We start from the raw sequence: 24,510 nt of genomic DNA on the forward strand, positions 1-24,510 counted from the left end.
CTGGAGCTGGTTGAGAAGAGTGTGAGAGCGAAAAGCAGGTTAGGGTTAAAAGAGAGAGAGGAGGTCGTCTGATTTCTGGCTCTTACGACCTTCTGGAATGAAGTAAGAAAGTTGATGAGGCATGGGTGTTGGGGAGGATGGTACTGTTGATGCCACTGAAGCAGACTGTTCTCAGAGACAAGCTAAGGAGGAGAAAAGGAAGAACGGGACTCAGGTTGCTTTTCTTCCAGAGGCTCAAATATTCGCTATATTTAACAAAAGGCATATTTAAGTTACTCTAGATGCTATATCTAAAACGAAAACAAAAGCCCTGGGCGTGTTTTATTTTTAAGGATGTTTGTAAAAAAAAAAAAAATCAACATTTGCTCAGGAGAACAAGAAATAGCTCCAACAGTACATGAGGGCGACGAAACTCCACTGCCCTCCAACTGCTCCAACTACCACAGGGGCAGCCTGAAGAATTGTGTGAAACCTTCCAGAAATTTTACATATGCTAAAAATAGCACTGTGACCCTTGTTTTATTTAACATATTCCAAATATCTAGTTGTTTTTAGATTAAATTCTGTGCAGTTTCCTATTCAACTGTGGTTATTCCTTAAAAACTTTAACTTTCATAAAACCTACATTTTATATCTTTAAATCAAATATCAAAATTAAAAGCATGAAGTATATTTGGCAGAAACCAATAAAGTTCTATAAAGCAATTATCCTTCAATTAAAAAATAAATCATTTAAAAAGCATGAAGTATATCTGCTAGACTACAAACTTTGAAAAAGTAGGGTAATTTCTTTTTAGAAAGGGATTCCTAAGCTAATATAGCTAGCACGTCTATAGTAAATGTTTAAGGAAAAATATATCAAATGATATATTCTTTGATCACAGTGACAAAAAATAAAAACTTTGCATTTTAAAATATGAGAGTACCAAGGAAGCCAAAACTAGAAGATATGACCATATTATAAAAAAAGAAACCTGAGCAAGGATGTAAAAGATTCAGAAAGTGCTTAAGAATTCTCTTTCCTCATTTATGAAGTGGCAAGAAAGCCCTCCCCTGAAAAAAGCAAAAAGCCCCAGAAATATCTTGAATCACATGGGAAAGAAATGATGTTGGCTCCCACTGCAGGCCAGGCCTGAAGGGCGCTGCCACCAGCCTTCTCTCAGGTGTATGTGCCACAGCAGGAGGGCGGGGTGTCAAGGCTTAGCTCTACTTGAAGAAAAACAAATCTTGGGAAATTGTAGACAATCAAATTTGATATGATTTATGTAAGAAAGATTCACAATCAGGATTAAAGACACATATCTGCACTGTTCTTAATTTTGGGCTTCCCTGGCTCAGTGATTAAGAATCCATCTGCCAATGTAGAAGATGCAGGAGACCTGGGATCGATCCCTGGGTTGGGAAGATCCCCTGGAGGAGGAAATGGCAACCCACTCCAGTATTCTTCCCATGGACAGAGGAGCCTGGTGGGCTACAGTCCATGGGGTCACAAAGAGTCAAACACAACTCTAAGAAAGATTCATAATCAGGATTAAAGACATATGTCTTCACTGTTCTTACTGTGGAGAGCAAATAATTATATGAAGAGAGCTCTAGCAAATCTTTCCTAAGGTTGTAAACATTGTTCTTGTAGTATTTGGTTCAGTAAATATGAAACTTGTCAAATGATACTATGACTAAGAAGGTATCATAGTTAATATATAGGCATTCACTAATTCTAAAGGTATATTTTTGGGCTAGATATGTAACTAATATAGTTTAGGACAGTAACAGGTCTAAATGCAGACCACCTTTCAAAAAATCCATTTATACCAAGAAAATCTAAAACACTCAAGATTTATTGCATTTGAAATGTCCTTAATTCAAATCTCTGACCTTATAGATTCAAGAACCACTGCCCAAAGAGATCAACTGACTGTCATAGGATCAAATAGCTAGTCACAGAGGTTCTAATAATCACTTACAAGAAACCAGTGCCATTTGGGCAAATGCAATTTATTGCTAAAATGAGAATTTTTAAAATTATGACATTTACCAAAAAAAAAAAACAAACAAATTGATTTTCTCTGAATACACACACTCACACACATAGAATCTATTTTTTCTATACAGTGAATTCTAAAAAATCTTGAGGAAAAAGTTAAGACATACTAAATCTAAATCAAGATAGCTACTACAATATGTTCAATGCTACACAACCTGACATATTAAATGGAAAAAAATAAAAAGCCCATGACTTTTGCTTGGCTGCAAACAAGTGATGGAATTAAATAGATTTTTCTCAGTTTAAAAGTCTTAGTCAACTGACAGCTAAAAGTTAATTTTTTTCAACTCCAATGAAGAAACATTTGGATATTATTTAATCATATAGCCCCTTTCTCTATTAAGTTAACTGAAATACAGTATTTTGCAACTGTGAACTGTGTAAGAAATTTCAGGTTTAAAGTCAATCATCACTCTTGATTATATATCATTGACTGTTTAAAAGAGTCCCATGGAAACATGAGGACATAAGATCTCCAACAGAGAAAAAGTTTTAAATTAATGTCTATTATTTAAAGAGAGATGTGAGAGAACCTGACAACTAACACATGAGTCCATGTATTCCTAGAGATGTTACCTGGATGAAGACAACACGAAGATTATGACACAACCTCGTATTTATACAGCGTGTACAATCTTAGCTCAAGAGTCCAAGAGGGAATTGGCTAACTCTGCTCTAAATGCCAGACGCCTTTCATCACAAGCCTTTAGGGAGATGGAAGGATTTATCTACAGCAGTGTTGCTCAAAGTGTGATTCTCCAGATCAACAGTCTTCAGCATCTCTTGGAAACCTGTTAGAAATGCACATTCTAAGGCTCTATCTCAGCCCTTCTAAATTTAGAAATGGTTGGGCCTCAACAATTTGTATTTTAACAAGTCTTCCAGGGGCTTTTGATGTAGGCTTTATTTAATTAAGGCATCTGTATTTTTCTAAATAACACTGTCAAGGCTTTATATCATCATCTTCACCATTATAGTCACATTACAACTCAACTGTTAACATTAAGCCCTTACTATACATTAAGCACTTTGTAATCCTTACTTAATTCTCACAACAAGTTTGTAAGGAAATAACTTATTCCCATTTTATGAATTAAAGAAAATACTAATGTGCCTAAGCTCAGAAAACTAATAAGGGTTAGAGTCCAGATCAAAGCCGAGCTCGAGAGTCTACATTATCGCCATTATTGAACGACATTGTCAACATGGCATTATCATTATCATATTTATTCCACCCAACAATCCTGTAAGGTAAGTAATGTAACATTCATGTTGCAGATGTATAAACAGACTTGGATTAAGCAAATTTTTCAAGATCACATAGTGGCAGAAAAAGAATGTATGTCTAAATTTGACCTGAAAATACATATGCCTATCTTGTCTGCAATACAGCCTTGAATAAAAGCAAAAGCTGTGACTATCTACTATTATCAATTATCACATTTAATCTCTTGATTCCCTTTGCTGAATTCCTGAGTAATATTCTATTCTCCAGGCAGAGTGTTATTTTAATAGATTGGATTAAACCAGTGAAAATCAAGCTCAAAATGAATAGAATCAGGGTGGCCAGAGATTACATGATTCAAAGTAAAACAGAAATATTAATGACCTCTGTAAGGGACTGTCATACAAAAAAAGAAAGGAGAAGAAAGAGAAATGAAAATACTTTTTTCCCCTATTTCTCTAGCTTCTGTAAATTAACAATCAGACTTCAAATATTTTTAAAAGATAAATGAAGGTCAGAATATTTTGGTTCTCAAATGCTAGTGTACTTAAGACATTTCTTTACTCATTGTATTTCACAGCACTTTCCAAATATAAACATCTTCGATTCCTCTGATGAAAGTAAAAGCTTAAAGACATTCCTTCCACCAAAGACAAGCAGGGACCTTAGCAGCAACTTGTAACATTGCCCGACTAATTAAACAAAAACAAGTTACGATTAGAGAAGAGGAACTAAGTACAATGGCAAAGTGTAATCTATTACAATTTTATTAGTCTTTGGAGTATTCTTCTATTGAATGTGCTGGAGCATCCTGCGGTGGCACTAGAATCATTCACTTGAGGAACTAGAGCTCCCAATGTGTGCTGGCACTAAATTTTAAACAGGCTTTTATGTTTAAAAGCATCACTACACTATCAGAGCACTTAGGGAGATTCAAGAGAAGTTTCTAAATGATCATTTATGTTATTCCAGGTCTCTGCAAATACAGAGGAAGAATAATGGAGCTTTGGCTTCAATCCAGAGTTCACCTTTAGCCTGTGAGGAAATGTCTACTTTAAGCATACTTAACAGAGCTCTTCTTTCCTCTGAAAACACTCAAAACTCTTTATACCAGTAGGGTTTACCAAATAGAGTTGGGTGTCAGGGGTGGGGAGGAAGGAAGAGCAAAATATTTTCTACAATGTTCCAATCATTTGGCTAGTCACAACATTCCAAGGCAATCACTATCTACTTCCTTAAAAAAGTTTTATGTAAAACAGCTACTTACTGACATAGTCCACAGAAACATTTATAACATCCAATCCTTCCTGTTATAAAATCTCTTAAGAACACTTCAAAAACAATTACCCTAGAGAAGAACCCAGTATAAAGCTGAACCTTACCCATAAGATTTCAACTGAAATAAAAATTTTAGAAAAGTCTATTATTAAAAAGCTAAAAGTTACTGGCCTTCTCTGAGTCATATTATTACATTAAAACCTTTGTAAAAGTACTGAAATGTAGCTATTTAATGAATTTTATTTGGAGATGTAATTAATTTCCAGCTGAAGAATACAACAGACAAGTAGCAGGTATTAACTAACCCATTAAAGGAAAAAGTGATACTTTATAAAAACCTACAACCTTTGGGTCTCAGTGCTGAGATGTAAATGTTCCAACTGTCAGATTTAAACACATCTTAAAATCAGGTAGAACAAACTATATTGTTTATATATTTTAATTTTCTGTATACTGTGATGACATCTTAAAAACCTTTCTAGTTAGCCAGTTCTTAGAGATAGCAGGGGGCTACGATGGGAGCATGCCTTTTACATGTAAATTAACCAGTCCAGGAAATACTCTTTTATCAGGCCCCTGAATTTGGGGAGACAACATTCCAAGGGCCGGGTGTTAGGCAACTGGGAACCGCCCTTATGGTTTAGAGCCAGTTGAAATCATGCAGACTGGTCAATCCTCGTTGTTCACCCTGCCTGCCATTCCCAAGAGAAACCCCAATGCAGGCTCTAGCCTTGGTTCGTGTTCTCCTGCACTCCTGCTTTCTGCCCGCTGCCCAACCTGAGGCGTCCCTGCTGCCTCCTAGAGGTGTGCCATGCCTCCTGTTAGGGGAAACACAATGAAACTAACCAGCCTGGCCAGGCACCATAGTAACATTTGCATGAATTATTTTATGACAGGAGGTCCTGGTAAGGAAAATGAAACTAACAAGCCACTACCAACTGGAAGAATTTAGGGAAAGGCCAAAGGAGATGTCACCTGTCCCACCACCTCCCAGGATCCTTCTCGCTGCATCCATCTTGCTTGAGCAATGCATGGACCACCAAAAAGGACCCTGAGTCAGAATGATTGGCCAGAGACAGCCAGAAACTAGCCTCATCACCAGAAAACCCCAGACTGTGAGTCATGTGACAGAGCAGTCCTCGCGGGTTTCCTTTGCCTGCTGTGCCCCTTCCCAATAAAGTCTCTTGCTTTGTCAGCACACGTGTCTCCTCGGACAATTCATTGCTGAGTGTCAGAGAAGAGTCCACTTCTGGGGCCCTAGAAGGGGTTACCCTTCCTGCAACATTTCTAGGACCTGTGAGTACAATAAACTTTTGTCTCCCCAAGCCTCTCCCACGTCTCCTCTTGCAGCCACACTCTACTGATTATCACGGAAGACAGAAGACAGACAACAGGGCAATCTATGCTCTTTGTGTACAACTGTTTTCAAGTTGTATGCATATTAGAAAACTGACTTTTAATTACTAAACAGATTTCCCCGCCATGAGATTCTTATACACATTAATATATAAGGGGAAAAAAATCCTTTCTCCACTGCTGCTGCTGCTAACTCACTTCAGTCGTGTCTGACTCTGTGCGACCCCATAGACGGCAGCCCATCAGGCTCCACCATCCCTGGGATTCTCCAGGCAAGAACACTGGAGCAGGTCACTTCATTTTCACTTTCTCCACTAGTACAGATTAACTGAAGAGTGCATTTCTATGTCCACTTTGAAAATCACCTTAACTTTGCCATTATTTTTCTAAATTTATCTCTGGCATAAAGCATATCATCTAAAATGAACAAGGAATAGAAACTATATACCCACCTGTGAAGGTGTACTTGTAAGTTCCATCTTTTCTTGTGATTTCTCCTTTGCTAGTCGAGCAGCTTCTTTAAATTCCTGAAACTTTTCTGCAAACTGAATGCAGAAAGACTACATACATTAACCAAATAAAAATAGGTCTTAATGCCCACTTTTACCCTAATTTTCTTCCATTCTACTGAATAATTGACTTGTATACAAGCAACTTAGCTCTCAAATCAATTACAGGCGTAATATGAAAATGACAGGAAAATAAACCTAAAATCAAACATTAGCATACCATAAAGTACTCTGACAAATCTCATTCAAAAACATCATGATACAACTAAGTTAGAATTTGGTGTCAGCTAGCTTTGCTATGTCCCTCCTTGGTTGTGCAGATATTCTTTACTAAGACCAAGGTAGGGGACGGGGGTGGAGGTTGGGAGTGAAATCAGTAAAGATGGGCACACTGTTTATCACAGAGAAATTTAAATCACCTAAGTGTCCACTCCTAAACATCTCTGTATCTGGAGTAGGCCTTTAACTTTTACTAGGATATTAACTCTTGTATTACCTGAGGCATTTTATTTTCAGCAATACAAACAGCAACATTTATTAGTGTCACTGATTGACATTAGTAGATTTTCATTACCAAATATTCCTAAACAGAAGCAGAAAGGAAAAGCAGGTCCCCACGAAGGTCTTTAAGATTGGTAACAATTTAAAAAATTACTTTTGTGAAATGCTAACTCTTAGGAACTTAAGGTAGTCTAGTAAATAAAGGTCAGGGCTACAAACAGTATCTCTTTATGTACTGGAAGTGGAAATTACTGTCCCATTGTTCTCAGAGAGAATAAGCTAAGGCTACAAAATAACCAGATTTTTCAAAAAACTGAAAACCTTTGTGCAACTTTAAACATCTATTAGAGTTGGCAATAAAAACATGAAATTACAGGTCCCTCTCAAACCTGATAAACCAGCCCCAATTTCACTTGTATCTTGGGGAAGGAAAGCTTTGGAAGGAAAGGCTCATGATATTCTGACCTACTGCAGAGAAACGGAAGAAGGTCAAAATTAAAGCCGTTATAATAACTTTCCTTCTTACCTTAAACTTGTTACTCCCCATCTATAACTTGTAGATCAGGAAACTGAATCTGCATTATTATACTTATCTAATTGAAGAGACTATCATATTACTGTTAAAAAAAATCTGAATATAGAGCTAAAAAGGTCACATTCACATTGTTGGAAATGAAATAAAAGAAAAACCATTATTAGTCTTTATGTAATTTGAACTAGTACATAAAGTTTTTCTTATACTAATTTGGCATTCCAAGGTAGTTAATGTTTAAAACTCTCCTCAACTTCACAAAGACCCAAGCTGCTGTTAATTTTTATAGACTTAGGTTTCCATGATAACAAAATACCACTTGGAAAGCACTCTGACAATCCAAGCATAGTTGAAATTTTCCTCATCCGTCAACCTTAGGAGACCACACATTTCTTTTCAGCGCTCCTGCTCTCTGCATTTTGAGAGCACCTTGTCTACAATTGCCTGCAGAGACTTCTCTGATCTCTTATAATGCTTTGTTTCATGGATGGTTTTTAGTGATAAAAACAAGCCAGAATATTTCCATGCTTGCTTCATTTATGTAAAAGATTATATACTCCTCTGGGGCCCCTACAAAGCACCAACCTTAATCTTCAAGGTAGCTTGGAAAATAAGTCATGATTTTGTTATTTTGGGGCCAAAACATTCTGAAGAGATTGATCACAAGCTCCTGGAGCCAAGTCTGGTGAATAAACACTAGGGTTGACTCCAGGAGCTAATGGGTCGTTTCCTAATAGTCAATCCACCTTCACGATACAGTACTAGGACTCACTACCAGTCAGTGTGGTCAGAAATATACACTAACTTTAAAGAGGAAAAACAAATTCTTTAACTATAAACACCATTCTCAGAAAAAATATCAGATAAGAGGAAACAATATGATTGACAGATTTTAATAAACTATTTCCTTATCACATTAGCTTTTGCCCATAACTTGAAAGATGTAGTTATAAAAAAGAACCAACTTAATAAAGTAAAGTAAAAAATTACTCAGGTTCAAAAATCATTTCACGCAAGTTTGAGAAATTAATCCACAACCTAGTTCCTTTGTTGTCAGGAAATTCAGCAAGTGTAATATAATCATAGTTTTAATGTTTTTGCTATAGGGTTTAATAGACAATTTCAAAAGAAAAGTTCCAAAAAGGTTCTGAGTAATGGCAAAAATATTAGAATAAATGTGTAATTTCCTGAGGGGATTGTTTATGGAGGGGCAACGCTTAACTGGATGCCTATGTCCCTGCTTTGCTGAAATACTTTGAGGCTAAAACTCATACTTTTACCACAGTTCAAGAAATGTATTTGGAGAATATGGTGGGTGTAAGAGAAACGTAATTAGGCAACACTTGTTTGTCTTAATTATCTTACAGAGAATGACTTATAGTCATCAAGATGAAAGTTAAAACCGTTGTAAAACTGAGCTTTCAACTCTAATTTATATTAAAGAAAAGATAACAAAAGCACTTGAAAACAACGTTCAGGAAGTTTTACAACTAAAACCAAAGGAAAGAAAGATTATTTTAACTACTGAACTATCTAATTATAACCAAGTCAATAAATATTCACAAAAGTGTAAGATTTTTTAAAAAGAACTGATTTTTAAGAATCTAAATGATTTCTATAATGAACAGTTGGGGTTTAAGTTAAGTATTAACAGTGTGCATCCAACAAAGCCTGCTCACCCTGCACTTGAGCAATTTCAGTTCCCAGGTCATCGGATCTGACGTGTACCAAAGCATACATAAAATATGGTTCAGACGTAGGGTTATTCTTTTAACTGCATACTTCAAACAGAGAAGTTGTAAACATAACCCTCTGGGTCTGGTGAGCACTAAATGTGAAGTATAAAGGTGAGCAATCATCCCCTTGATCATCTTGCTATCCTGCCATTGTTTCCTTCTTCTTATAAGCTCTTTCTTTGTGAGAGCCACAAGAACTCAAGATGCTGCTGGTATGAACACTTCATGGCTTTTTGCTTCTATGCAGGACAACTGTTTTTTCCCCAATATTTTGCCCAGGTGATGCTCTGTATTTTTTCAGCCATTCTAGCCATAGCAATTTACTTGGTTGGTTCCAAGAACTCCTCAGGGTCTCTTAGATCTTACTCTCTGTTGTATCAGAGAGCTCAGAGTTATTCTCACCCAAACAAAGCATAAAACAGAATTTATATGTCAAAAAGCTGAAATACCACTATCAGCTTGAGTTTCCACAATTCAGAAGAGTTTGGTGTTTACCTATATTGCTGAACATCAATCAAAGGTGCTACCCACCAAGCAAAGTCCATATTAAAGTGATAATTCCCACCTTTTATTTCCTATCATACCTAGTTAACCACACAAATGTCAATACAACACATGCAATCAATGGTGACTGTATTTAATGTATACAACAATGTTTCCAGTTAACAGTGGAATCTAATCTCTCACTTCTTGCTCTAAAGTCACGACAGTCATTCTGAGAATACCAAAGAAATTTCTCCTACATTTTATACTCTCCATTTTCCATTACATTTATCAGATGTCTGACCAGAAGATGTAGATTTCCACTTGGATCTTATGATTTAACTTACTTTCGAAAGATGATGCTCAGAGGAGAACCCCAGTCCATAAACAGTGTTTGCCCTGCTATCGGCCCACTGGCCAAACTTCTGAGATGTTTTAGTAAATGTCATGTTTGGAGTGATGGTGCTGTTAATTATTGCCTGAAAAATAAAATAAGTATGAGGAACCAGCCAAAAATTCGCAAATAGACAATCAAGCACAGGACTACTCAGTTAGATAAAAACTTAGGATTCCTATTGAGCCACAATGTTAAGTATATGAAGAGAGTTAGAGAAACAGTTTTTAACATTATAAGTGATAATGTGGAAATATGGTAATAATAGAACCATAAATACAAAGGTACTCTTTCACAAATTTCAACACTTAACAAGCAAAATAAATGTTCCTGTAATGCAGAGAATTTTAAAGAGTTTATAATGTGGTCAGTGTCTTCTCTTTGAACATTTAGGATTACTACCTATTAATTCTAGGTGATGTTCATTGGAAGCAAGTAAGGTTTTAGCAGTTGATTATTTAAAAGTAAAGTCTCCCTCCCCACAGCGTCTTACAAAAATGAAGACACCAAATTTTATTTGAAAACTATTTTCTAAAAATCCATCAAGAATTTTCTTAAAGCCAACTTACCTGAAATATACTGTGATACAGAAAAGATTTTCAGTCATTTACTAAGTTTTCCTCTACTCAAGAGCAAAACAAACCCTTAAATATATACTTTGCTGATGTATAAAGTGGTATAAAATCATGTTAATGAGAATCACTATCATTTTTTATTATAATATAGTTCCTTAGAAAACTAGTATTGGGCTTCCCTGTTGGTTCAGATGGTAAAGAATCTGCCTACAATGCAGGAGATCCAGGTTTGATCCCTGGGTTGGAAGATTCCCTAGAGAAGAGAATAGCAACCCACTCCAGTGTTGTTGCCTGGAGAGCACAGAGGAGTCTGGCAGGCTAGAAAATTAGCATTATTTTATTAAATATTAACTTTGCTGATCACTTTAATGAATTTCAACTGTCCTTTACCACATTAACTTAAGTTCATTCAGTCCTTCTGCCAGTACTTCTAAAGGGTAGAATCAGTTTTAGTTAAGAAGTCTAGTGCACTGGAATGACCCAGAGGGATGGTATGGGGAGGGAGGAGGGAGGAGGGTTCAGGATGGGGAACACATGTATACCTGTGGCGGATTCATTTTGATATTTGGCAAAACTAATACAATTATGTAAAGTTTAAAAATAAAATAAAATTTAAAAAAAATGTCTAATGACTTTGTAATTGAGATTGAGATTACAAAGTGATCTCAGTGATAATAAAACAGATATGTTATCAAATCCATAAGCAGTTACTTGGTGCACTATAAAATTCTGAATAAAAATGAAGCATTTTCAGGACATAGCTAAATCTGTATACCACATGAACAGTAAAAATGTAAATATTTATTCACTATGAGGTATTGATGAAGTTATAATGAGTGCCTGATACCTGTCCTACTAAAGTAGACAGTAAGAGTGTAGTGCCTTGCTTTCTCTCAGACAGTAGTCATGTTATCTTTTGCTACATGAAAGCCCTTCTTCTCAATAAGCATTTTTACCTCTGACAAAATTTATATACTAATATATTGCCTTACCCTTTGGTTCAAAAGCTGTTTTTCCTAGCATGTCATTCTAGATCCTATAAAATGTAGCTAACAATTGCTCTAACATGTGGCCTTAGTCACTCAGTCATGTCTGACTCTTTGCGATCCCATGGACTGTAGCCCCCCAGGCTCCTCTGTCCATGTGATTCTCCAGGCCAGAACACTGAAGTGGGTTGCCGTTCCCTTCTGCAGGGGATATTCCCAACCCAGGGATGGAACCCAGGTCTCTTGCATTGTAAGCGGATTCTTTATTGTCTGAGCCACTTGGTCACAAAGGGCATAATGTACAGGGTTGTCATCAAATGAAAGATTAAGTGGGAAAGAATATACTAATAGTAAGGAATTGTTTGAATATGCAACTTTTTGTGTGTGTACTACTAAATGCCTAGCACAATTCTAGGAACTTGAGATACAACAGTGAGAAGCAACATGATTATGCATTACATTCTAGAGCAAGAAGACTTGGCTGATGAACAAACAAACCAGTAGCTGAGCAATGAGATTTCAGAGAGTAGTAAGTGCTGAGAAGACCACAGACCAGGATGGGATAAAGCCCGAGAGACAGGAAGACCAAGGCTAGATTTGGTGGTCCCTGAGGGTTCACCGAGGGGGGTACTTGTCAACTGAGATCTGAGGGTTTCCAAGGATACACACAGGTATCTTGCAGCTGATCCTAATAACTCTCACACAGTGAGGCAACCACAGGATTCATAAAGCATGTAAGGGACGTGACCCGTGTGCTGCTGATTTGTTGTTTAGTCGCTAAGTCTAAACTCTTCTTTGACCCCATGGACTGTAGCCCTCCAGGCTCCTCTGTCCATGGGATTCTTCAGGCAAGAATACTGGAGTGGGTTGCCAGTTCCTTTTCCAGGGGATCTTCCCGACCCAGGGATCGAACCTGCATCTTCTGCATTGGCAGGAGGGTTCTTTATACTGCTGCTGCTGGTTACTGACCTATTTTTTGCTATTTCAAATTAACTTCTTTCTGCTTTTATGTTTAAGAGCTCCATTTTAATTTGCTTTCTGAATCTTTCCTTGTCTGCATATGACTTGTTTTGGGATTCTTTAATCAGTGAAGAAAATTCTAAAATAATAGATGATTCTGCATTTAAAATAATTTATTAGAGTTCTTAGAATAGAATACCATTGTAAATCCACTTTTTAAAAATTTAGTTTTTTAAAATTAATACCTATGTCTCTCAATCCCATAGTTCTTTTTTTCAAGGAAGAGTAGTAGAAATGCTGGGTCGCCACTGACATATAGTGCCCTGATTCTGGCCCCCGGCCATGCCGATGTCGGCAGCAGGATTAGAAAACCTTTGAGCAAACTTCACATGCACAGTAAAGGCCCTACGTGAGAAACCAAGGGACGTTTTCTAATCAGGAGCACCTAAAAGTTTTCCCAGCTCACTGTGCTGTGCAGAAACAGAAGCGAGGGTACAAAGAAGAAACTCGTTCATTTGGCTACATCAAATCAACTACCAGTGTTTAACCAAAAAGCTACTTCTATGGGGAACTGTACTAATTCAACTGAGCTCAGTTCAGTTCAGTCACTCAGTCGTGTCCGACTCTTTGCGAACCCATGGACTGCAGCACTCCAGGCCTCCCCGTCCATCACCAACTCCTGGCGATTACTCAGACTCATGTCCATTGAGTCGGTGATGCCATCCAACCTTCTCATCCTCTGCTGTCCCCTTCTCCTTCCACCTCCAATCTTTCCCAACATCAGGGTCTTTTCAAACGAGTCAGTTCTTCACATCAGGTGGCCAAAGTATTGGAGTTTCAGCTTCAGCAGTAGTCCTTCCAATGAATATTCAGGACTGATTTCCTTTAGGATGGACTGGTTGAATCTCCTTGCAGTCCAAAGGACCCTCAAGAGCCTTCTCCAACACCACAGTTCAAAACCATCAATTCTTCGGCGATCAGCTTTCTTTATAGTCCAACTCTCACATCCATACATGACTACTGGAAAAGCCATAGCTTTGACTGGACGGACCTTGGTAGGCAACGTAATGTCTCTGCTTTTTAATAAGCTGTCTAGGTTCGTCATAGCTTTTTGTCCAAGGAGCAGGCATCTTTTAATTTCATGGCTGCAGTCACCATCTGCAGTGATTTTGGAGCCCCCCAAAATAAAGTCTGTCACTGTTTTCATTGTTTCCCCATCTGTTTGCCATGAAGTGATGGGACCAGATGCCGTGATCTTTGCCGTTTTCTGCCGTTTTCTGAATGTTGAGTTTTAAGCCAACTTATTCACTCTCCTCTTTCATCAAGAGGCTCTTTAGTTCTTCTTCACTTTCTACCATAAGGGTGGTGTAATCTGCATATCTGAGGTTATTGATATTTCTCCCAGCAATCTTGATTCCAGCTTGTGCTTCATCCAGGCTGGCATTTCACATGATGTACTCTGCATATAAGTTAAATAAGCAGGGTGACAATATACAACCTTGATGTACTCCTTCCCCGATTTGCAACTAGTCTGTTGTTCCATGTCCAGTTCTAACTGTTGCTTCCTGACCTGCATACAGATTGCTGAGGAGGCAGGTCAGGTGGTCTGGTATTCCCATCTCTTGAAGAATTTTCCACAGTTTGTGGTGATCCACACAGTCAAAGGCTTTGGCATAGTCAATAAAGCAGAAGTAGATGTTTTTCTGGAACTCTCTTGCTTTTTGGATGATCCAACGGATGTTGGCAATTTGATCTCTGGTTCCTCTACCTTTTCTAAATCCAGCTTGAACATCTGAAAGTTCGTGGTTCATGTACTGTTGAAGTCTGGCTTGGAGAATTTTGAGCGTTACTTTGCTAGCGTGTGAGCTGAGTGCAATTGCGTGGTAGTTTGAGCATTCTTTGGCGTTGCCTTTCTTTGGGATTGGAATAAAAACTGATCTTTTCCAGTCCTGTGGCCACTGCTGAGTTTTCCAAATTTGCTGGCATCTTGAGTGCAGCACTTTCACAGCATCATCTTTTAGGATTTGAAATAGCTCAACTGGAATTCCATCACCTCCACTAGCTTGGTTCGTAGTGATGCTTTCTAAGGCCCACTTGACTTTGCATTCCAGGATGTCTGGCTCTAGGTAAGTGATCACACCATCGTGATTATCTGGGTCGTGAAGATCTTTTTTGTATAGGTCTTTTGTGTATTCTTGCCACCTCTTAATATCTTCTCCTTCTGTTAGGTCCATACCATTTCTGTCCTTTATTGTGCCCATCTCTGCATGAAATGTTCCCTTGGTATTTCTAATTTTCTTGGAGAGATCTCTAGTCTTTCTCATTCTATTGTTTTGTTAATAGCATCAGTTTAAAAAATAACTAGATAATGGAAAATGTGATAGAAAACATAACTCTGGTATAGCAGGTAGATTTTCTTAAATGAAACAAACCAAAAAAAACAAAACAAACCTTTTCACTGAGTTATATAAGAGCCTCATAATTACAAGCTGCAAAGTACATTCAAAAATGGAAATGACAGAAGCAATAGTTCATACTGCTTCAGAAAGAAAAACACATGAGGATTATTTAATCACAATGGACTTGGGCCTACTATACTTTTATATACCATTTAACTGCCCTCTCTAATAACCACATCTCATCTGTTATTTGGGCTGAGAGACAAATATGAGTTACACAGAACTGAAGGTTCAAGTCAGGGAAAAGAAATGCTTTAACATTCTAGGGTCTGAGATTATAATTAACATCTGTTAATTTCACTAAAGTTCCAAAATGTTGCAAAATTATTCATTAAAGAAAACTTCACAGAAATTAATTGCTGCTATTTCCCAAGTCCTATAAATCCTGAGTAAAAATGAAAAGAGGACCAATTATTCAAATAAATACATGTTAGTTACTTACGTACAAGACAAAGTACAAACAGCCCTGAGGTCCTATAACCCAGTTAAGGAGATAAGGGATGAGCACACAGACAAAACAGACTGAAAAGTTGAGCATTAAATTAAACTATCTTTTATTCCCTCAAACACTACACAGTATGTAATTAAAAGCCTAATACTACTAATAGTAACAATAGCAGTGTTTGTATAGTGATTACCATATATACGTTAAGTGTCTTTGCCTAAATTAATTTGTTTAATCTTCACAATAATCCTATGGTGTAATGATGTAGTTTTTTATATTAATTCTTTTCTTACAGATGAGAAAACTGAGACATGAAGACGCTAAATACCTTGTTCTAGGTCATGTGGTTAGGAAGTATTAAAGTAAATATTCAAACCAGATGTTCCTGCTCCAGATTCTGTGGTCTTATCTCTACACTGCACTGCAAAAATTTCCTAGGAATGGAAAGGTCTTATGACATCAGGAAAGCTTGAAGGAGAAGAGACTCATGGCATTAAGAAAGCTTGAATGAGAAGGATGGAGGCCTCATCTTTTTACAGACTATATCCAGGAATTAGTGTCTGGTATTTATCTACATGTATTATTCAAAATTCACTGAGGAAAAAATGGAATTTCTCCCTTTTTGAAGGGTATACTATCCATCAGGCACTGAGCTACCCAGGCGCTTTGCAGATACTAACTCAATCCTTACAACCACTACTGCGGTGAAAACAATGAAACAGAGAAGTTAACACACAATTTGCCCCAAATCAAAAACTTAGTGGATGGTAGATTTGAGATATAAACCTAGGCAGTCCATGCTCTTAAACATTTTACTATCTGCCTCTCCTAAAAAATAAAAAGAGGTCTTCTCCCTTCATTTCTCTTCTGAATAATGGATGTTGACTTTATTGTTGAATACTGAATTTAATATAGAAAGACTTCCTATGATTGAGGAATTTTGAACTGCTATTAGATTATAGAAGTATATCTAAAAAGAAGTCTAGTTCCTCATTAGATTACATGCTCAAGAGTAGAAACTGCGTCTATTCCAAGCACTTAGCACAGTGTCCAACAGAACAGATATGCAATGAGTACTTACCAAATATACTGAAATCAAATTTGTAGAATATTTTAGCGTGTAACTCAATATATGCCTGCATGCATGCATGAGTGCTCAGTCGTGTCTGACTCTTTGCGACCCCAGGGACTGTAGCCCACCAGACTCCTCTGTCTATGGGATTCAGCAAGTATATTGGAGAGGATTGCCATTTCCTCCTCCAGGGGATTTTCCTGACCAAGGAGGGATCAAACCCATGTTGCCTGTGTCTCTTATACTGCGGGTGGATTCTTTACCACTGAGCCATGGGGGGAGCCCTCAACTCAATATATATATATATATCAGGTGGTTAATCGAAGTAATTTAGTAGATGAAAAAGTTGCTACCCTAAAAGTTGCTACCCTACTGATCGATTTTGTTTTTTAAAAGGTAGGTTTTAAAAACTGAAATGAAAATGTTTTATTTTACTGTAGATAAAAATCTTCTGAATAAAACTAAAGTGAATACTGTATAGTGAATACTGTATAAAGCAAAACAGCAAGGTTATTTAAAGTAAATGGAACTTACCTTTGAGCCGTCTAAACTGATTATCCTATACACGTTTCTTGTGCTGTCATAGAAATAAGACACAGTAACTGCATGCTTGCTGGTGGGCACCCAGTTCTTCTTTGTGTTTGGGTCGATCTGGAAGACATGAGCTCGAGTGCTGAAGATGGGTTGTTCCCTGCAGGGGAGAAAACAAAATGACGGGCTGAAAGCAGCCAATTTGATTCCACTGGACAAGAGAACATGAAAACTGTGAGGGTGATTCGTCTTAACCAAAAACTCCCACATCCTTGAAAATATAAGAAACTTTCCTTTAGATCTGAATACTCTGGAAGTGTGCAACCATACGCTTCTTTAAAACAATTACAGTCAATCCTTATTGTTTGAAGATTCTGTATCCAAGATTTTGCCTACTCCATAAAGTGCATCTGTTACCATAAACTCCTTACTTGGGGCAGTTTCTTGGTCTTTGCCAGTGACCTCACATGCTCCACCTGAGGCTGATCAAGGCACTACTCAGCCTTCTTGTTTCAGCTCTCATACTATAAACAAGTATCCTTCTTGCAACTTATTCGGCACCCTGAAGTCCGCATCTCTGTGCTTTCTGTTGGTACTTGCACTGTTTCAAACGGCCCCCAAGCACAGTGCCGAGTGCTGTCTGTTCTTAGGTACAAGCAGACTGTGATGTGCCTCATGGAGAAAAAATGTTACATAAGCTTTGTTCAGGCATGAGTGCTTTTGGCCAAGGGTTAATGGTAATGAATCAATGATATATATTAAATAGGATGTCTTTAAATAGAAACATAATCAAAGAAGGCTATTGATTGGCTGATGAAAATGTGACCTGAGGCTCACAGGAACCTAACCCTGTGTCTCCCTCAGGACGATGGTTCAATATCACTAATTCAGTGTTTGTGGTGTCTTTGCAGAACAAAACCATTACAAATAGAACTGACGATGTGCTATTAAAATACAAGTATCTTATATGTGGCTGTCACTAAGCTAAAAGTTTTTACCATTTAAAATTACCTAATTCTGGGGAGGAATTTACTGGGAAAGTTTACACTCAATATAATCTCTACTACATTGAAAAATACAAGGAAAACAAACTAATCCATCATCACAGAATCTTTTACCTAGATCAAGTAAGGCCTTAAATAGAGGTTTTTATAATTACAATTTCAAGAACCAAAACTATTCAAAAATATATATTCAAAATATGATCATTACAGATTTCTTTTACAGTCTGAAAAAAACAAGCATAAAAAAAACTGCATGTAATAGAACCATTATAAAGCAAAATTTTCCAAGTTCTCAGTAAAAATTCTCTTGTAACAAGCATTGACCAAAATTTGGGGGGAGTCCAATTGTTTCTGTCACTTACATAACACTTTTCTTTCCTAAAGCAGCTTAAGGTCCTAAGGAGAATTTTAACTGGTACTATGTAAAGTTAAAATTAAGTATGTTTAAATTTTTCATTTTAAAGAATTAAAAAAAAATCCAATTTTAAATTTAAAGACACGAAAAGAGAGTATCGAAAACAGTGAAATTAGAAAACAGGCAAGGCAAATTTTGGTCTTTGGCAAAATGACTCTTCAGATTAGTAATAATGGGCTGGGTGCTACATATGCCTCCTGTGATTTACTTTAGCCCTCAGACAGCTGTTATGAAAGGGAGGTACTTTTCCTGTATGTAACCAGGCTCTTCCCAGTTTTATTTCTGGAAACCTCTATAACAACTGTTCTTATGAAAGAATCACTTCTGAAAGGAAGTGAGTGATACATTTTATGCCTCTCCCTAAAAAAATGAAGCAGGAAGTCATCACTTCTGGCTTAACTGCCATTATACACAGGTTCACTCGAGAAATAATTATGAATGATCTGGCAACACACTACACCAGTTGAAGTCTTCCAAACTAGGAGTAGGTCTTACTCCCTTTCCCATCCTCAAAATCTCTGACTTTCACAGTGAGGCTGATGCTACATTTGGGTTATCGTCCAGAAGTCCTGCAACCTCTGATTCTCTTTTCTCATCTTGTAATTAAAGTTTAGAGAGTGCTACTAGTTTTGATTCATAGAGAAATTCATTCACACAGAATTCTATTTATTAAGAAACATAAAGAAGGGAAATAGGCCACTTGTTCTTATTGACTTGATAGTTCTTTTTTTCATTTGACAGGGGGTAAATTTCTAGATAGTGTAGGCTGATATAAGCATGTTTTCTAATACATATGTTTTCCAAAAAAGTAAAACTGTTAAGACAATGATATTGCTTTTGCAAGCCTTATATGACTAATCATCAAATCCTTGTTCAATGGAAATGCAGTTTGAGTCCAACAAATACTTTCACACTATATTAATTCACACAGTGTAATTAATCTGCACAATTATTCCACTCAATTTAATCCCATTCCGAATAAAAGTCTTTAGGGTAAACTAGCTATTTTTACAAGCAAATGACATCTGACATCAACTAAACACACTGCTTTCTTCAATTCTTCTCTGATTTCTTAAAAAGATTTCTGTGATCAAAAGCCTAGCCATCATCATCTGGATGATAAAGACTAGGAAAATAAGTTTACAGCTGATAAACAGTGAAGAGAATTTCAAGAAGTAATGAGGGTGATACCATATGTATCAGGGCACACAAATAGGTGATACACACTTTTACTGAATATCTACTACATGCATAAAACAGAGAGAGAGAGAGAGATGGTCTTTGCCTTTGACATGTTCAACCTGGTGTGGGAAGATGGATACGTTAAACAAATAAAATACTCTTCAGCATGATAGAGACTCTGAAAGTAAGTGGGTAAGGGCTACTATGGAGAAGCTGATGCCTAAGAAGAGCCTGAAACCATGGCACAGTATCTCAGCAAGTGTAGCATGAACCTCAGTGAGTGTGAGTAACTTTGAAGAATGAGGCTAGAGATAGAGAAGTCAGTTCATGAGGGTACCTGCTGGGAACTACTGAGACATGTAAATAGGGAATAGCTTTGCATTTTAGAACAGTAAATTCAGTAGCACTGAAGACAGTGGGTTGGCAGAAGCAGAAGATATTAAGAGTGGCAAGAATACATAGAAGAACTATACAAAAAAGATCTTCATGACCCAGATAATCACAATGGTGTGATCACTTACCTAGAGCCAGACATCCTGGAATGTGAAGTCAAGTGGGCCTTAGAAAGCATCACTACAAACAAAACTAGTGGAGGTGATGGAATTCCAGTTGAGCTATTTCAAATCCTAAAAGATGATGCTGTGAAAGTGCTGCACTCAAGATGCCAGCAAATTTGGAAAACTCAGCAGTGGCCACAGAACTGGAAAAGGTCAGTTTTCATTCCAATCCCTAAGAAAGGCAATGCCAAAGAATGCTCAAACTACCACACAACTGCACTCAGCTCACACGCTAGCAAAGTAACGCTCAAAATTCCCCAAGCCAGGCTTCAACAGTACGTGAACCATGAATTTCCAGATGTTCAAGCTGGATTTATAAAAGGCAAAGGAACCAGAGATCAAATTTTCGACATCTGTTGGATTATCCAAAAACCAAGAGAGTTCCAGAAAAACATCTACTTCTGCTTTATTGACTATGCCAAAGCCTTTGACTGTGTGGATCACCACAAACTGTGGAAAATTCTTCAAGAGATGGGAATACCAGACCACCTGACCTGCCTCCTCAGAAATCTGCATGTAGGTCAAGAAGCAACAGTTAGAACTGGACATGGAACAACAGACTGGTTGCAAATCGGGAAAGGAATGCATCAAAGTTGTATATTGTCACCCTGCTTATTTAACCTATATGCAGAGTACATCACGTGAAATGCCAGCCTGGATGAAGCACAAGCTGGAATCAAGATTGCTGGGAGAAATATCAATAACTTCAGATATGCAGATGACACCACCCTTATGGTAGAAAGCGAAGAAGAACTAAAGAGCCTCTTGATGAAAGAGGAGAGTGAAAAAGTTGGCTTAAAACTCAACATTCAGAAAACTAAGATCACGGCATCTGGTCCCATCACTTCATGGCAAATAGATGGGGAAGCAATGGAAACAGTGACAGACTTTATTTTGGGGGGCTCCAAAATCACTGCAGATGGTAACTGCAGCCATGAAATTAAAAGATGCCTGCTCCTTGGACAAAAAGCTATGACGAACCTAGACAGCTTATTAAAAAGCAGAGACATTACATTGCCTACCAAGGTCCATCCAGTCAAAGCTATGGTTTTTCCAGTAGTCATGTATGGATGTGAGAGTTGGACTATAAAGAAAGCTGATCGCCGAAGAATTGATGGTTTTGAACTGTGGTGTTGGAGAAGGCTCTTGAGGGTCCTTCGGACTGCAAGGAGATTCAACCAGTCCATCCTAAAGGAAATCAGTCCTGAATATTCATTGGAAGGACTACTGCTGAAGCTGAAACCCCAATACTTTGGCCACCTGATGTGAAGAACTGACTCATTTGAAAAGACGCTGATGTTGGGAAAGACTGAGGGCAGGAGAACGGGATGACAGAGGATGAGATGGTTGGATGGCATCACCGACTCAATGGACATGAGTCTGAGTAATCGCCAGGAGTTGGTGATGGACAGGGAGGCCTGGAGTGCTGCAGTCCATGAGTTTGCAAAGAGTTGGACAGGACTGAGCGACTGAACTGAACTGAACTGAACATTGGACATAGGGATGCTAGTCAGAACCTTACAAAGGATCCCAAGTATTAAAAATAAATATAAAAAGGATAGGAGGTTAGGGAGTGGAATTAAGAAATGAAAAGGGATTAAAGGTAAGTTAAGAAAGCAGAAACAGTATGATTAAGTAACAGTTTGGATATAGGGCAGTGGTTCATCAAACTGGAGTGAGCTGTCTCTCAGGGGACATTTCTCAAAGTCTGGAGACATTTTGTACAGTCATAGCTGAGGAAGACTGCTACTGGCTTCTAATGGGAAGAAGCCAGGGATGTTGCTAAATATTTATAATGCACAGGACAGCACCCTACAACAAAAAACTATCCATCCAAAAATGTCAAGGTTAAGAAATTGTCTCCTGGGTTTCTGGTCTGGGTAACTGAAAAGAAGACAGTGCCACTAGGCAGGACGGTAAACAGAAAATATAGTCAGGAACTGGGGGTTGCTTGACGAGGGAAAGATGAGCTCTCAGTTTTGACCAAGTTCAAAAGCGTACAGGGTTTGCATTGTAAAAACTATCAGGAAGGAAACTCAAAATGTTACTTTCGGGCTCAACAGAGAAAACCAGGCTGTAGTGAAAAGTTTTGAGAATCATTAAGAGAGATTATCACTAGTCTATTTAAGATACATATCAATATTAAGCATGTAGATAAATTTCATTTTAGAGAAAAGCTGCAGAAAGCAGTAGAGAAGCTATACCTGAAATTTCAAAACTCTTATCTCTTAAAGGATCTGAAAAGCACTTGACACAGATTATCCCAAGTGTTCAAGTGGTAATACTATTTCAAATAAACTGGATGGCACTCGTAAATAAAGGTTAGACACACTACTTCCTTAATAACAATTCACACAAAACCAACTGCATCAAATACCAGCATTTTCCAAAGTATGGTCTATGGAACAAAAGTCCTAGAACTGAGTGTTCCATGTTTAAATAAGTACTGCAAATATCGTGTGTGTCCCACTCTGAAACATTTATAAAGCATGTTAATATAAAGTTCTAAGAAGTCCTGCAGTAAAGAAATCCATTTAACCCTGAATAACCAACCCAGCATGCAGCAAAATGATCTAACCCCAGAATTCTTCATGGAACACAGTAACATCTCATAGGACTTAGATTTATAACTACAATATGAGAATGGAAAGATAAATTTTGGGGTAAATACATCTCACCGAAAGCCAATTTATATATTCTACCATCTTTATTGACATTACTGTTACTAGAATATATATATATAAAGCATAACACAAAATCGAGGCCTTTAGTCCTATATAACACCACAGAGTAACTCTCCTAAGAAATTAAACATTAATCTAAAAATCAACTTTAAAAGCAAATAGGTTTTGGCAGGGAATGCTTTAAATGAGCTTAGAGAAACAAAACTAAACACAGACAAACATAGAGAGAGACACACACACACATTTTAATCTTAGAGAATCATCTACTGTGTAATTTCTTCCATCAGTAGTTCATGACCCGTTAAAAGAGGTTACTTGAGTATTTTCCAGAAGGTTCATAAAATAACTCTAAAATTTGGTATAATATAATACATATTATATATAATATAATTCTGGAGATCCTGGGCTTCCCTGATGGCTCAGGGGTAAAGAATCCACCTGCCAATGCAGGAGACATGAGTTTGATACCTGGTTGGGGAGGATCCCACAGGCCGTGGAGCAACTAATCCACACACCACAACTATTGAGCCTGCGCTCTAGAGTCCAGGAGCCGCAACTGTTGAGCTCGTGTGCTGCAATTCCTGAAGCCCGCGGGCCTAGGGCCTGTGTTCTGCAATAAGAGAACCCATGGGGATGAGAAGCCCTCACACTGCAGCCAAGAGTAGTCCTTGCTCGCCACAACTGGAGAAAAGCTCGCAGAGCAAAGACAACCCAGCACAGCCAAAAATAGACAAATAAAATGCTTAAAAAAAGAATTCTGAATGTCGTAATCATGGGCTAAAATTCTATAAGTACTACATACAGTAATGAACTCTACAATTTGATACAGATGTAGAAAATTAGAGGAATGTAAAGACTAGATGGCTCTGAGGAAAATGTAGTGAAATCAGAATTTTGTTTCAGAAATAAAGTTTATTTACACTCATAAAAATTAACATAAACAATTATTGCATTTAACTCTCAGGCATCTATCTGTATGATAAGAAAGGGAGATCATGAAAAACTGAAGCAAAACAAAAAAACTATTTGCCAAGAAAAATAAAAGCTCTAGATCTAGGAATAAAACAAAAAGCTAACATTTGTCATTTGGATAGCTTTAGTTGAAAAGAAAAATCAATGATGATTTTTTTTTTAATTACTACTAAAGCTTATACTACTGCAAATATTAAGAGATTGCCCAATGGACTTTTGTTCTAAGGAAGTGTAAAAGTATGGGTCCAGTAAATACAACCAAGCTCAAGGGAACAGAGAGTAATTATACATTTCCTAGTCTTCTTTTAATACCTAGCTTACAAATATCCTTTTCAGAAATTTAAGTACAATTACATATTGTAGCAAAGTGGACATAAAGAAAGTTATGATTTCAAACAATTCCCAGACTTTCTACTTAATTTTTCAAAAGAAAGTAGCCTGGCAGAGAGATAAGAAACAAGGTAGATGATACCTTCCATGAAGAGTTTGATGTTACAGACACTGCTGGCTAACTATCCACGAACTGTTCCTCCTGGCTTCTTTCCAGCACACCTCAGACGGTGCTCCCTACCCTCCTCCACACGTCTGTGAGCTTCACTAAGATCATCAA

General features: G+C 37.5%; 1 protein-coding gene across 4 annotated transcripts in view; it reads right to left on the reverse strand.

The window, feature by feature from the left end:
- HOMER1 (homer scaffold protein 1) overlaps positions 1-24,510 on the reverse strand; it is a 134,354-nt gene that overhangs the window by 69,942 nt on the left and 39,902 nt on the right. For 3 of the 4 annotated variants that reach the window (XM_070377266.1, XM_070377268.1, XM_070377265.1), the window contains exons 2-5: positions 17,090-17,246; positions 10,012-10,143; positions 6,356-6,448; positions 90-182 (exon numbers count right to left, since the gene is read on the reverse strand). In XM_070377266.1, coding sequence (XP_070233367.1) covers positions 90-182; positions 6,356-6,448; positions 10,012-10,143; positions 17,090-17,246 — 475 coding nt within the window. The remainder of the gene's footprint in view (positions 1-89; positions 183-6,355; positions 6,449-10,011; positions 10,144-17,089; positions 17,247-24,510) is intronic. The other variant, XM_070377267.1, reaches the window with a different exon arrangement.

This window comes from Bos mutus, chromosome 10 (genome assembly GCF_027580195.1).
Source record: "Bos mutus isolate GX-2022 chromosome 10, NWIPB_WYAK_1.1, whole genome shotgun sequence".
NCBI classification, from domain to species: Eukaryota; Metazoa; Chordata; class Mammalia; order Artiodactyla; family Bovidae; genus Bos; species Bos mutus.